Raw genomic sequence first — 13,181 nt, 5'->3', positions numbered from 1 at the left:
CCTTCTATTCTTCCTCCATAAACGATCGACAGTGAAAGTATAATCATATCCGTCGGGATTGACTACAGGCAAAATATAATAGTCAGTTTCCAATCTTTCGCTGTTTTCGACCAAATACTCGATAATGTACGTAACAGATGCCGGCGATATCCATTCGCGAGCGTGAATACCCCCATCAATCCAAATTGCTGGCGCATTTAGCTTACCATTGCTGATTCTTAAAACCTATAACATTTATAACGTAATTTTTAAATTCTTATAGTATCGTAAACATCTATATTAGATAATTTCAATATTAATTAAGCAAGTGTAATATACTTTAAGAGGGCGACCTTCGATGGAATGACCAATAGTTTGAACCGAACAAAGATCAGGATACGTTTCCGCCAAAAAATCCAAATAACCATAGATATCAGCCAATTGATGATATGTAGTCCACTCCATTCGATGACCTGGTGCATATACCTTCAAGATTATTCAGAGATTGCACGTTCCGTCCCTTCCTACGCTTGTTTTACAATCGCTTCGCAGATTTAGCTCGATATAGTATGACATACATAAGACAAGAGCATTTTTTTTATTTGTGATATTATGAAATACTCGACACACTCATGATATAAACGCGATACATAAAGCATCGTTCTGAATCGACGAAGCGTATTATGCGCGCTTGAGAAGCTCACCCCTAAAATGCCAAGGACCACCTCCACCGTGTATAACTACGGGATAACGAAGAGGACGAGGACGTGGATATTTACTTCTGATTCCCTGCCACCAAGCGTAACGAGCTAAAAAATGACTGAAAGCCTCACTTCGATGACGAAATGATACTGACAATTGGCGAATATTTGTATTTATTCTATTACAGCTTAATTTGCAACGCGATCCAACGATTTTAAATAGGGAAATAAAGCTGTTGTTTGCAAAAAGCGTTTTCTTATGAAACGTGACTTAATCAAAAATCGAATCTCGTTCTTATGTCCCTAAATAATGGCATCGCGTGCGTGATCGGATCGATCAAGTAGAAACGGCACAGGAAAACGTCAAAATGCTGCAAAACGCATATACGTGCGAGGACTACACATTGGTATTTTACGCACACCTTCCGTACAAGTGAAATGTAACTGTTAATGTTAATCAGCATTGAAGCGGAACCAGGTTACCGGGTAGTGTTCATTCGAGGTCAATTACCTCGATTCGTTTCCAATCGTTTATCTCGTCAATTACCTCGATTCTCTTTCTTTTATCAAAAATAACGATAACACAACATTTAATAAAGTTATCTATAATAATCGCTTATTAAATTGTTTTCTTGAGACATATACGTTTTAAGTTCATGACTTTCACAATAATCAGATATCAAAAAGTATATCGATAACGACTATCTCGACAAATTATTCTTACACAATAGATTTAATTTTTAACACATTTGATAATCGAAATCATCTGATGAGATTTCGTCAGTGATTTATATAAACTCATATATTGATTTTGTAAGTATTTACTTTATATATGTTTCAAACATTAAAGATACTACATGTATAATTTTAATAAGAAATAATTAAAAATTCAATTAGAATATAATAAAATGGTAGCTATTGATAGTTATCAGAAAAAAAACTTATTTCACAACACACAATTATTCAGTTTGTAATTTTACCAAATAATTTACTCCTAAATTAACAATGAACAATGATCTGCAATATATTTATAACATATCGTTTTTAAGTAAGAATTATCAATTTATTTTTATTAACTTTCTTCGCTAGTTATAAATTGAATCAGAGGCAATGCTATGATTACAAACTAATCAAACAATAGCTTTTTTCATGTCAGTGGAATAAATTCAATTATAACAATTATTAAGCTTTTATTTAATAATAATAATAATAATAATAATGACTATTAAAAGCGATGAAAAAATGATAAAAATTGATATAATGCAAATAGCAAATATAATAAAAGCAGCTATAATTCATTTCGCGTAAGCTATTAATAAAAATGCTATTTAAAATATTAAACAATATTTGTATGGATTAATATTTCACTATATAATCATTGTTCAAGAAGTCATTATCAGTTTCGAAAAGTTATTATTTTCATTGATAAGATTATGTTTGCAGCGTGACTACAATAATTTTTCCACATATCAATAATGGATTTATATATATTAATGTAATTGTAATAAAAGTCTCAAACCTTTACGTCCTTCGAGTTCCTCTTGCGCTTCCGGTGAAAGAGGAGGATTCTCCTCCTTGATCGCTTGTTCTACATCATCGATCAAAATTTGATATTTTACACCGTAACTTTTGAATAGAGATTCTATGTTCTCTACCATATTATTTTTCACAAAAATATCTGCGGCCGATGCGTTATTAGACCATATAGAATATGCTAAAGAATATGAAAAGAAAGAAATGCATTTAACTATTCTTTTTCTTATTCCAATTCTTGACATATAAGTCTATTTTAAATTGGCAATATAATAGATTCTGTTTAAATATAAATTTTGATTACGTACAACCATATTCATCGTAACGTTCCACTAATTCGTCCACGGAGCTGTTATCTTTATGAATCCTCCATACTTGATCCCCCTTGTAAATAATTCGTTCGCTGGAAAAATCCTTTGGCTCCTTCTTTCCTTCACTGATATTATCAACGAATTCTCTCGTTTGACGTTCGAGAATGGACGCGTCGACGACGAAGACGATGATTGCTATCATCACCAACGTCGTCAATTTGGCGCACTTTATTCGCAGTAGTCTGTGGTTGTTCATCTTCGTCAAAACTGTCTTTGAGAGAAGAATGTACATAGCTTTTATAATACGCGCCACGGTCGGTGATCGGGAATAACGGGATTGCTCGATCGAAGATCCGAAGATTGTCGAATCCCCTATCGCGAACTATCGCGTTAAAGATCTTTGACCTTTAAAAATATTGTTTAATAATCTAAAGTAATAAAGATCAATATCTATCTACAGTATCAATTAATAGAAATAAAGTTTGATAGGTATACATTTGTCATCAATTGTATTTGTTACTTCTCTTAATTAATCTTTTCTCTTTTTCTCTCTTTACAAAACAATCATGATAAAATTAAGAAAAATGTTTTTATAAAAACACAATATAATATACGTATGTGTATCTATATAATCGTACATATCATATCTTGTCAGTAACTTTACGTTTTTTTGTCATTCGTAGAGTTTTATAAACTTAGAGCAAAAGTAATTTCAAAAAGAATGATAAATGCAAAAATTTTTCTTTCTTTAATTTGTGTTAGCCTGTTTATATGTTTTAGAGTGATACATTTATCTGTAAACTGGATGCTATCGGTGCAAGAATTCGTCGTCGCAATCAACCTATTGATACATGGCTACTTATTTAATTAAGAACACCTACGTAGCTCTCGACGACGGCGCAAATCGCGGGCAGACCCGCGGCTTCTGCATGTCGTTCTCGCACTGCGATCGCAGAGACCGATTAATAAAAGAAACCGTGTCGCGTGTTACGTCCATATAATTTCAGAACAGTTCAGATTTGGGACGAAATCGTAAAACCATGAAGTGCCTGTTGACCATCGTTATTCTCGTGACTGTTACCTCGACCATCGAGGTACCGTTTGCTGTGTGCGCTAAAACGATTTTATTATATCTTTTTCAATCGTAACTGCATTTTTCGGATACCGTTAATATATGATCTTAATCATCAGACAATACGAAATAGAAATTAATTTATTATATTAGTTCTTTATCTATCTTTATTTATCGCAGTTCTTTATCTTAGTCGTAATTTGATAAAGTATATCAAACAATTAAAAGTATCTCTAGAATATTTCAATATGAATCTTTTCAATATTGCATCTTCCATACATTCTCATAAAATAAAAAACTCAATGCAAAAAACAATCCAATTAATCGCGGAATTTACTTGATTGTATCGAATTTTTATTATAGATTAAATGTTAATTTTAAAAAAATATTTTGTGACAAGTATATTCTAATAATAAAAATAGATCTTATTGATATATAAATGATAAAACTTGAACACTTTTATGATAAGCTATTAATTACTTAATGTCTGAGAAATACACGTACGTATAAATCGCATAATAGAAATGAACAAATACAGTATAATAGGTCAAATGTTGCTTTTATAAGGTTTCCACGATCGTTACGTTTTGATAGACGAATGTATGTGTATATGCAAAATGCACGTATATAAATTTACACGCAAGCGATTCTCCTATGGATTTATCCTATGGATTTATACTAATTTAAAATTGCGCTTTGGATTAAATTCTATATATTAAATTAATTGGCTTTATTTTATATTATTTTTGTTAGTTTAGTTATTTGTGATCGTACCTTTTCGCTCGTAGAATTATTTAATTCGTCAATTTATTTTTTTTAATCATTAGTGTCTCTTTTTCCTTCAAAGTAACTTAATAATTATTGCGTATCGTGTGCATAAAAGATATGTAAGATTGAAAAAAAAGAAGTAGAAAATTTAATTTTATTTCAGGCCAAAACATTCCAAGTCACGGAACAGGTGTATTTCGATATCATAATTGACGATCATCCAGTTGGACGAATTATTATCGGTTTGTTCGGCAATATTGCGCCCAGAACGGTAAAAAACTTTATCACTTTTGCTACCACCGGCGTAGCTGGAAAAAAGTATGCGGGAACCAAATTTCATCGCGTGATAAAGAAGTTCATGATACAAGGTTACACATTCCTATAGGACCATGATTATAAAAAAAATTTCCTAAATGCTGCATATAAATTGTCGTTATTTATCGTCACATATATTGTAGGTGGCGACGTCGAAAACGGTGACGGCACTGGCTCCATCAGTATTTACGGCAAATATTTTGATGATGAGACCTTTGAAGTGAAGCATAGCGGACCGTTGTTTGTCAGCATGGCAAATTCTGGAAAGAACACCAACGGCTGCCAATTTTTCATCACCACTATAGCAGCACCTTGGCTAGATGATCACCATGTAGTATTTGGAAAAGTAATAAAACAAATACAATTATAATATCCGTAACGGAATTTATTTCATGCATAAAAAATATATTAAAAATGATGTATTTAATTAATAAAATTAATTATCTTATCTTATTATTATTATAAAATATATTTTGCTCTTGGCAAAATGTGTCTTTATTAATATTTTAAATAATTTTTGTTGTAGGTTGTCAGTGGTGAAGATGTGGTCTTCAAAATCGAACAGACGAAAACGGATAGCGATGATATTCCATTGGTGCCTGTAGTAATTTACAACAGTGGAACTCTCCCAACAGAACATTATACTATATCAGACAACCCTTACGAGTAATCTCTAACGTTTTTTACGCGATATTAATTTATAGCCTTTTTCAATTCTTCCATAGATTTATCGAACTATGATGTTCTATTGCTTTATTACAAATCATACGTTAGTAATGTTTGGTATTAATAATCATGTAGATAATAATTATTACAATGATTAATTAGTTGAATAATCATGTGTAAGATCGATTGTATTTTGATGTAGGTAGTTATATTTTCCGTAACGTTTAATAATACTTTATATTTTTAATTATTTCTTGTGTCTGCATGAACGAAAAGACTGCTAATTAGATATAATCACAAAAGTAGACATTGAAATTGCAATGCGCTTACACACAGATGTACACATAGATGTATATTTAAAATATATTCTTTCATGCATTATTTAACTTTTAAGCTAAATTGCGTTTGCATTTAACTAGACAAATAATCTTTTAGTGACACAGCGTTTTAAATTTACGATCCATTAATGCGACATTAAAATGCATACTTGCAGTGCATGGGCGTGGATCAAAGCGACCTGCGTACCATTGGGATTCAGCTTCTCAATACTCGCAGTTTTCCATTACATGATGAAACAGCTGGATGTTTAAGCGATAATATCTTAATATGGAAGACTGATTTAAACTGAAATTACGGATTGACGCTCTCTTTATCATCTAAAGATCTTACATTTATTTTTTTATGAAAACCTCTGTAATTATACAAAATAATTATACACATTGTATATAATTATATATATCATTTTCATAATAAAATTATATTACATGTATAGCTAATATAGGACCATAGGTATGCTTCTTCTCAATAACAAGATAAGGCACATTAGACGCCATCTCTACAAAGATCACAGCATTATAGTAGACATGGACTGCTCTATTTATCTTGTAACCAATTGATTTTACAATAAATTAATTTTAAAAAATATAACATTATATTTTCTGATCTCATGTCTGCCTATTATATCATGTAATAGCAATAGATATTTTAGAACATACAAAAAATGAATCATACGATAACGATTTATTTTATTCATAATGATGTAATATATGTATATTAAAAGCAAATTAAATAGTGCAAGAAAATATTTTTTAATTAATGATTAATGACATATTGGATAGAAGGAAAAAGAATCGCATTAGTAGACGAGATTATCGATGACGCATAAAGATTCCGCGCATGCACATTAGGTTTCGTCGCCTCATTGTACGCCAGTGAATGCGGGTATCTGGCCTAGCCTTGGCTAAGCGCCTGGATGATCAGTTAGTCGGTGGCAAACCAAACGTTACAAAACATCAGTGAACGACTGAAAACAGATGCGACGGAGAATCGACCGTTGGTCGATGCTCCGACGAGTAGTAGAGTAGTAATAGATTACACGTGGGTGTATACGAGAGCTGCCATTCATAAAATTATAATAGATACATAGTAATTAAGTTCAAAGGTATATCAGGTATTATATAGTACAAAGATATATCAGTGAAGTAGTGATTAACAGTGTATTGCTTCCGCGGAAAAGCGTGCCGGGAAGCGTATGTTGCTCTCTTCGAAGTTTGATCGACCTAAGGACAGCTGGGAGAGAACCCTTGGTAGGGGATGCTTTGAAACAGTGTGCTCGTGTGCTCGTATAAGGTACGCATTGTGTTTTCTACTGCAACGATTTATATTGATACGAAATGCTGACGTTGGAAATCTGCAGAATGTTTAGAATCTAATTTCTATTTGTTGTAACTTTTGAATAGATCTTTGTTGAAAAAAAAGAAGAATACTTGGAAAATATCATGAACCTATATGAGAAAAGATTTTTATTTAAATTAATGATTGTAGATACAATAGATTATATCAAAGAACGACTTAATAGATTGCATGATATATTTATTTGCATTAAATAAAACAGTTTGAATTTCCTTTCTTATATATTTATAAACAGGATTTCTCTGGTGGTTACAAACTAATTTTGGAGTAATAAATAGAATTTAATAAATAAATTTGTGAAATAGCTGAAGTGTACAGTAGATTGAGATTTATCCAAAGAGATTAGTCATGAAATTAAAACAATGTAGATGTAAAATTGTGATATCTCGTATAAAATTGTGTGATCACGTCTTTCTTACATTGTTTACTACAATTGTAAACGGAAGTATGAGCCATCGCGAATATATGTTGATGTCAAGGACTATAAGGATTTGTAATGTTGATTTAAATCTAGAAATAACTTTGTGAATAAAATTTCTATGAAATTTCTTGCTTGAAATCTTACGTATTTTTAATCTTCGTGTGATATTATATATTTTATATTTTATATATTTTTACATTTGTTTCTTACTAAAAACAAACCAAAAAAACTTTTGAATAGATCATAAAATATATTTAAAAAAACAACTCTTTATTAATTTTGAAAATACTAACGATTATTGTCAGTAAGGAAATAAGCACGATTCATTTATGAGGCATGATTGCATTTGCTATTTACATCATCAAATTTTATTACGTTTACCTAATATAATATGTGTGTTTTATGGAAATGATATTTGCAATTGATTAAATCTGTAATTGATAAAATATTTGAAATACATATACACTTTTATACTTGGTAATATCTACGGGGCACTACTTATCGCACAACTGAATACATAAAGCCTCCCAAGCATACATATAACTATTGCATGTAAGATAAAGAAACTCAAGGAAAATTTAACAACTTATTTGCAATTCCGCTTACTGAATTTTCCAAATAAAGATAGAAATGAATCAAGTATTTTGCTTTGTTCGAATTAATCAATAATAAATAGAATATGATATAAATTTTATCATAAAGTATCTTGTTGCTTAAAAATTAAATAATAATAGTCACTGAATTTTGTAATTTATTGGCTATTTTTACTTAATTTACGATTATGAAATGATACATGCTGCAACTATACAATAATAAATATCAATCGTTATAAGTCCTAATCATATGTTTTATTAATAAGTGTCTGTCTTCATTAAAGTTTTTCGAAACATATTTTTTTGACATAACATTTTTGATATATTTTTCTAATCACTCTAGATCATATAGAAAGAGCCAGTCTAAAATTTTATAATTGTTGAGTAATTTTTATAGAACATTTTTACAGAACATTTCTGAAATAATCTTGATAGTTTTTTATCAAAACCATAATAAAATCTAATGTAATATTTTAAGCGCAATTTATTTCTTAAACAAGATTATGTATTCTTTTGATTAACACATCTTTCTCTGAACATTGAGAGAAAGATGTAGTTGCATACAAAATAAGTTAACTCGGTATGCAACTATGCATATTTTGTTATTACAATATTCAATCATAATTTAAATCTAATTTTTCATATTCAAACGTAAATTTTTATAAAGTATATAAGAATAAGTATATAAAAAGAGAAATAACCTACAAGAAAATAATGTTAAAAATAAAAAATATATAGAATAATATCACAATGAGTTGTTTACATTTTTTTACGCAATATATATAATATAAATTTGAATAAATATTCATTTTAAATTAATTAAAAATAGTTCTTTCTAGATTCAAATAGATTATCACATTATATTTGATCAACATTATCGCATATCAGATAAAAACGATTATTTGTAATGCATAAAATCAATTGTTATGATAAATATTAGTAATGAATTCAGCAACATTATTCACTATCTACTTATTGAATTGATTAAAACACTACTATCTAGTTTGAATCCACTATTGAATCTTACTGTCTGTTTGAATCATTGATATTCAACGTATTTTTCTCGCATTCCAATGTAAAGAGATGGATTAGTCATGGATTTTATATTTTATCATGTTTTTGATAAATCAAGATAGATCATATGTTAGAAAATTTTATTCATATGTTCTATTCATATGTTCTAAAATTTTCTGACATATGATCTATCTTGATTTATCAAAAACATGATAAAATATAAAATCCATGACTAATCCATCTCTTTACATTTGAATGGAATGCGAGAAGAATACTTCGAATATCAATGATTCAAATAAACAATCAAGTTAAATAACTAATTAAAATATGACGCATATGTAAGCTACGTGTAGACATTTGAAATTACATTTGTTATTATTTGCAATTTATTTTAAATTACGTGAGTTCTTAAAAGTAGAAATTGAGAAATGTAAAGAGAAATAACATTAAATAATAATAGGTTCAATATCTTGATAAGGAAAATAATTATATCTATATATGAGTCATATAATGTATGTGCTAAAGTATATATACCTTGTCAATCTAAGTATTATTTATCACAAGACGGACGTGCTGCACCCATTCTGTCTTCCACAGGCAGTTCAATAAGTAAAGCTATTAGACATGGCTTATGGGTCTGACATTCGATAATATACTTTCTCGTCTTCACCAAAAAATTACTAACAATATATGTATATAAATTAATTATAATATTTCTTATTATTTTATAATCTTTCTTATTATTTCTTTTTATTTTTTTTTGCAAATCGAATGTACAGAAATCGAATCAAATATTGTAATGAAAGGAAATGATTAACGCTACTCTTAATTAACGCATTCATCCTTTATCTCTCATCATTTTGCTTTCTTTTTCTTTTTTTATACATAACACCATGGAAGCAGCTGTCAAGTCACATAGAATTATACAATGAAATTGATTGATATTGCTCCTACTGGAATAATATCGTCACGCAATGTCATATTTTCCCTCTTTTCACCACACACATCATTTGCGCTCACTTCTTTATACGATAAAGCGTAACTGGCGCACCTCTCAGCGTCCCTATGTAATTGTGACTCATAATTAATGTGGGCGCGCCTCTCATGACCAAAAACATACTTGCTCCTGTTCCCAGAATTGCTTAAAGCAAGTCATTTTGGGAATTTTCAGTCACTCGTCCCGACATCACAAATTATCATGCACGCAATCAAATAACATATATGTATAATACATATATGTATAATCGTTAACAATATTAAAGTCTTAAATTATAATAGTCAATCTTAAATTATATATAATAATTATCAAAAAATTATAGACAAAAATTATAATGATTATTGTCACATAAAATTAATAAGATTATTTTATGTTGTACATACAAATAATTTTAATATTTACATAATTTTAATATTTATAACAATTCAGTTTGTACTATGGCTGCATAATGCAATTATACGAGAGCAGCTAGTAATCCGACGACCTGAGTATGAGATGTTAACGAACATGAAACGTAACGTAACGTAACGAAACCGGTTTATGAAAAAGATTTCAGATCTTAAAGAGATCATAAAGTGAAAAGCGGAACTTCGGCGTTGCGTATCTTGATAATCAGGTTAAAACTGTTCAACTGCGATAGAATTTTGTCGATTCTAGAGAATTTATATCGTACCTAAAATTTTCATAAATTTTTCAAGAATATTTTTTAAAAGTTCTCGCATAAGTTTCCACTCATCCTACTCCTACTTCTTTGTTTCAGAGTGAAAGGCCATCCAGATAGTTCAAGGCATGACGAAGTACTGGCTGAACGTGGCCCTTCTCAGGGTCGTTCTACCAGTCATCTTAGCCGGATGTGAGTTTCATTCACATAACTCCTAGTATATTTTTCACTCTCGTATCTTGCAGATGATAAATAGCTTACGCGTAACATGCAAATAATAAAGTAGATAAAAAAAGCACAAAATATTTTTACACGAGATTTGCACTATTTTGCATTGCTGTTATATTTTTTGCATATTTGCTACTTTAATTAATATGCTATTGATCTCTATATTAAATATATATTCCTCGATATCCTCGATAAAAATTATAATATCGTTATTTAATAACAAAAAGAAATAAAAAAATAAATAATATAAAAAAATGTTTACTTTTATGGATTATTTTCCTACCAATATTAGTTTTTACATATTTTTCACATATATCAATTTTATTACTTTAGTCACGTCTCTATACAGATATACTCATGACGTAATATTTTATCATTCGGTTCAATATGACTCAATATGTCTTATACAATCAAAAATATTTCTAGTATAAAAAAATAAATATTTTTTACCATATTACTTATCTTTATTGAGAAACTGCTTATTATAAAACATAGTACAACTGAAATTAAATGAATATCTAATTCAATATTCATTAATATAAAAGATTATAGTTTTTTACATCACGGTAACATTTTTTGAATTATAATCATAACAAATATAATCAATAATCATGTTTATAAGAGTTTATTATCGTTATTTCTCTCTTATTATAAGAGTTTATTATCATTATTTCTCTTTCATGGATTAATAAATTTAATTAATGTGCATATATTAACAATTGATAAAACGAAAAACCTACAATGTCAGTTTATGCTTCGTAACAGAAATAAAAAAATAGATAATGAAAAATAAGAAAAATCAAAGAATTCGATTTAGATTGACTACTTACATTTTGTATAATCATATTCAGTATTATATTAATGAATAGTTATATAAATAATAGATAAAATATTTTGTATCTTTCACGATATATAATTTTCTCTGATGATTACATGTATACTATATATACAAAAAAAAGAGAAATATTGTCATTATTTATCAACTTGATACACGTTTGATCATTTGCATACATGTTATTAGCATTAACATCTACCTGTATCCCATATTGTTTAATTATTTCTATTAGAAAAGAAAAATTTGAATTATAATAAATCTCATTAATTATTTTACTTTTTTCAAAGCTTATTAACGCGTTTGCATAAAAAAAGTAAGTTTTAATAGAAGGATCTGTTTGATATTTCTAAATATGTTTTTAAGTAATTAATTTAAAATTTATAATTTGAAAATTAATATGCATATATTTTTCAAATCTCTAAAAAATTTATTTATTATTAATTTGTATAAATAAACTTTTACATTTATTAAGTAATATAATAATAAAAATAAATGCATTTTTATATAAAATATATAAAAACATAAAAACGATAATATGAAAATATATTTTCATTTCACATTGTTCCCCCACTGACATCGTGAATATATGTCAAAGCGGCTTGAGAAGTAATCTAAAATTAGGAACAACCGCTTGAACTCGTGTATCCATATCACATAAGGGCAAGGATTACTAATTTTGTCAAAACAAACATATCAAATTAAGTGTATAAAAGAAGCTCTATATTTTTTTATGAGAAATAGAATATTTATGATCTTTAATTTAAATTTGATCTTTTTTTTGAACTTAAATTTATTAAAATAAATTTTTTTGTTTTATATAAACACGATGTATTATCTATTGTGATATTGCTGATAAATTTTGATTATTTTACATAAGAATATAAGCAAAATGTTAATGCTAAAATCTAAATATCAATTTATACTATGAGTTACAGGAAATAAAATAATTTATCTGTTTTTTAAGTTTAGTTGAATTATATTTTCTTTGCATTAAATTTAAAAATACTTAACAACATTATCGAAATAATACAAAAAATCAATTACATTTATCCATCTATCCATTTGTGTGCAAAACAAATCAACATTACATAAACTAATTAAATGACATATGATATAAAGAAATTGCATGCAATATCAAATTATAATCCTTATAACAATTAATCATGGCTGGGACTTTATTTCTTAAAAATATTCCAAGACCATTAACATAAATTTCATGCGTGTAGCCTTATTTTCAATGCCGGCTTCGTGTTATAAAAGAAATTAGACTTATAAACCTTTGACCTCATTCATTAAATATAAGAATTATATGATAAAAAAGATCTTACTGACTTTAATATCTATCGTTCTTGCTAAGATCATTATCAATGTTGCACGTGAGGACTGTTGTAAGCT

The 13,181-nt window shown here is 28.4% G+C and overlaps 3 protein-coding genes across 10 annotated transcripts in view; 2 read left to right on the top strand and 1 right to left on the bottom strand.

Moving 5' to 3' along the window:
* Positions 1-2,850, bottom strand: part of LOC105257234 (carboxypeptidase B) — a 4,122-nt gene extending 1,272 nt beyond the window's left edge. The window contains exons 1-4 of the mRNA XM_011267711.3: positions 2,522-2,850; positions 2,200-2,394; positions 319-452; positions 1-225 (exon numbers count right to left, since the gene is read on the bottom strand). The exon at positions 1-225 is cut by the window's left edge and continues 180 nt beyond it. Coding sequence (XP_011266013.1) covers positions 1-225; positions 319-452; positions 2,200-2,394; positions 2,522-2,816 — 849 coding nt within the window. The 5' untranslated portion in view covers positions 2,817-2,850. The remainder of the gene's footprint in view (positions 226-318; positions 453-2,199; positions 2,395-2,521) is intronic.
* Positions 2,851-3,411: 561 nt separating this feature from the next.
* Positions 3,412-6,049, top strand: LOC105257233 (peptidyl-prolyl cis-trans isomerase, rhodopsin-specific isozyme). Its single transcript, XM_011267709.3, has 5 exons — positions 3,412-3,618; positions 4,528-4,732; positions 4,823-5,025; positions 5,206-5,345; positions 5,839-6,049. Exons 1-5 carry the CDS (start codon positions 3,565-3,567, stop codon positions 5,933-5,935), a joined length of 699 nt encoding a protein of 232 aa, XP_011266011.1. The 5' UTR covers positions 3,412-3,564; the 3' UTR covers positions 5,936-6,049.
* A 520-nt stretch (positions 6,050-6,569) lies between these two features.
* LOC105257238 (piezo-type mechanosensitive ion channel component) overlaps positions 6,570-13,181 on the top strand; it is a 29,577-nt gene continuing 22,965 nt past the window's right edge. For 7 of the 8 annotated variants that reach the window (XM_025412880.1, XM_025412877.1, XM_025412875.1 and 4 more), the window contains exons 1-2: positions 6,570-6,974; positions 10,823-10,915. In XM_025412880.1, the coding sequence (XP_025268665.1) occupies positions 10,852-10,915 (64 nt within the window). In that variant the 5' untranslated portion in view covers positions 6,570-6,974; positions 10,823-10,851. The remainder of the gene's footprint in view (positions 6,975-10,822; positions 10,916-13,181) is intronic. The other variant, XM_025412862.1, reaches the window with a different exon arrangement.

This window comes from Camponotus floridanus, unplaced genomic scaffold, assembly GCF_003227725.1.
Source record: "Camponotus floridanus strain SB8 unplaced genomic scaffold, Cflo_v7.5 scaffold11, whole genome shotgun sequence".
In the NCBI taxonomy this organism is placed as follows: domain Eukaryota; kingdom Metazoa; phylum Arthropoda; class Insecta; order Hymenoptera; family Formicidae; genus Camponotus; species Camponotus floridanus.
The sequence above is the reverse complement of the archived record's forward strand: the minus strand, read 5'-3'. Positions and strand labels throughout refer to the sequence as shown.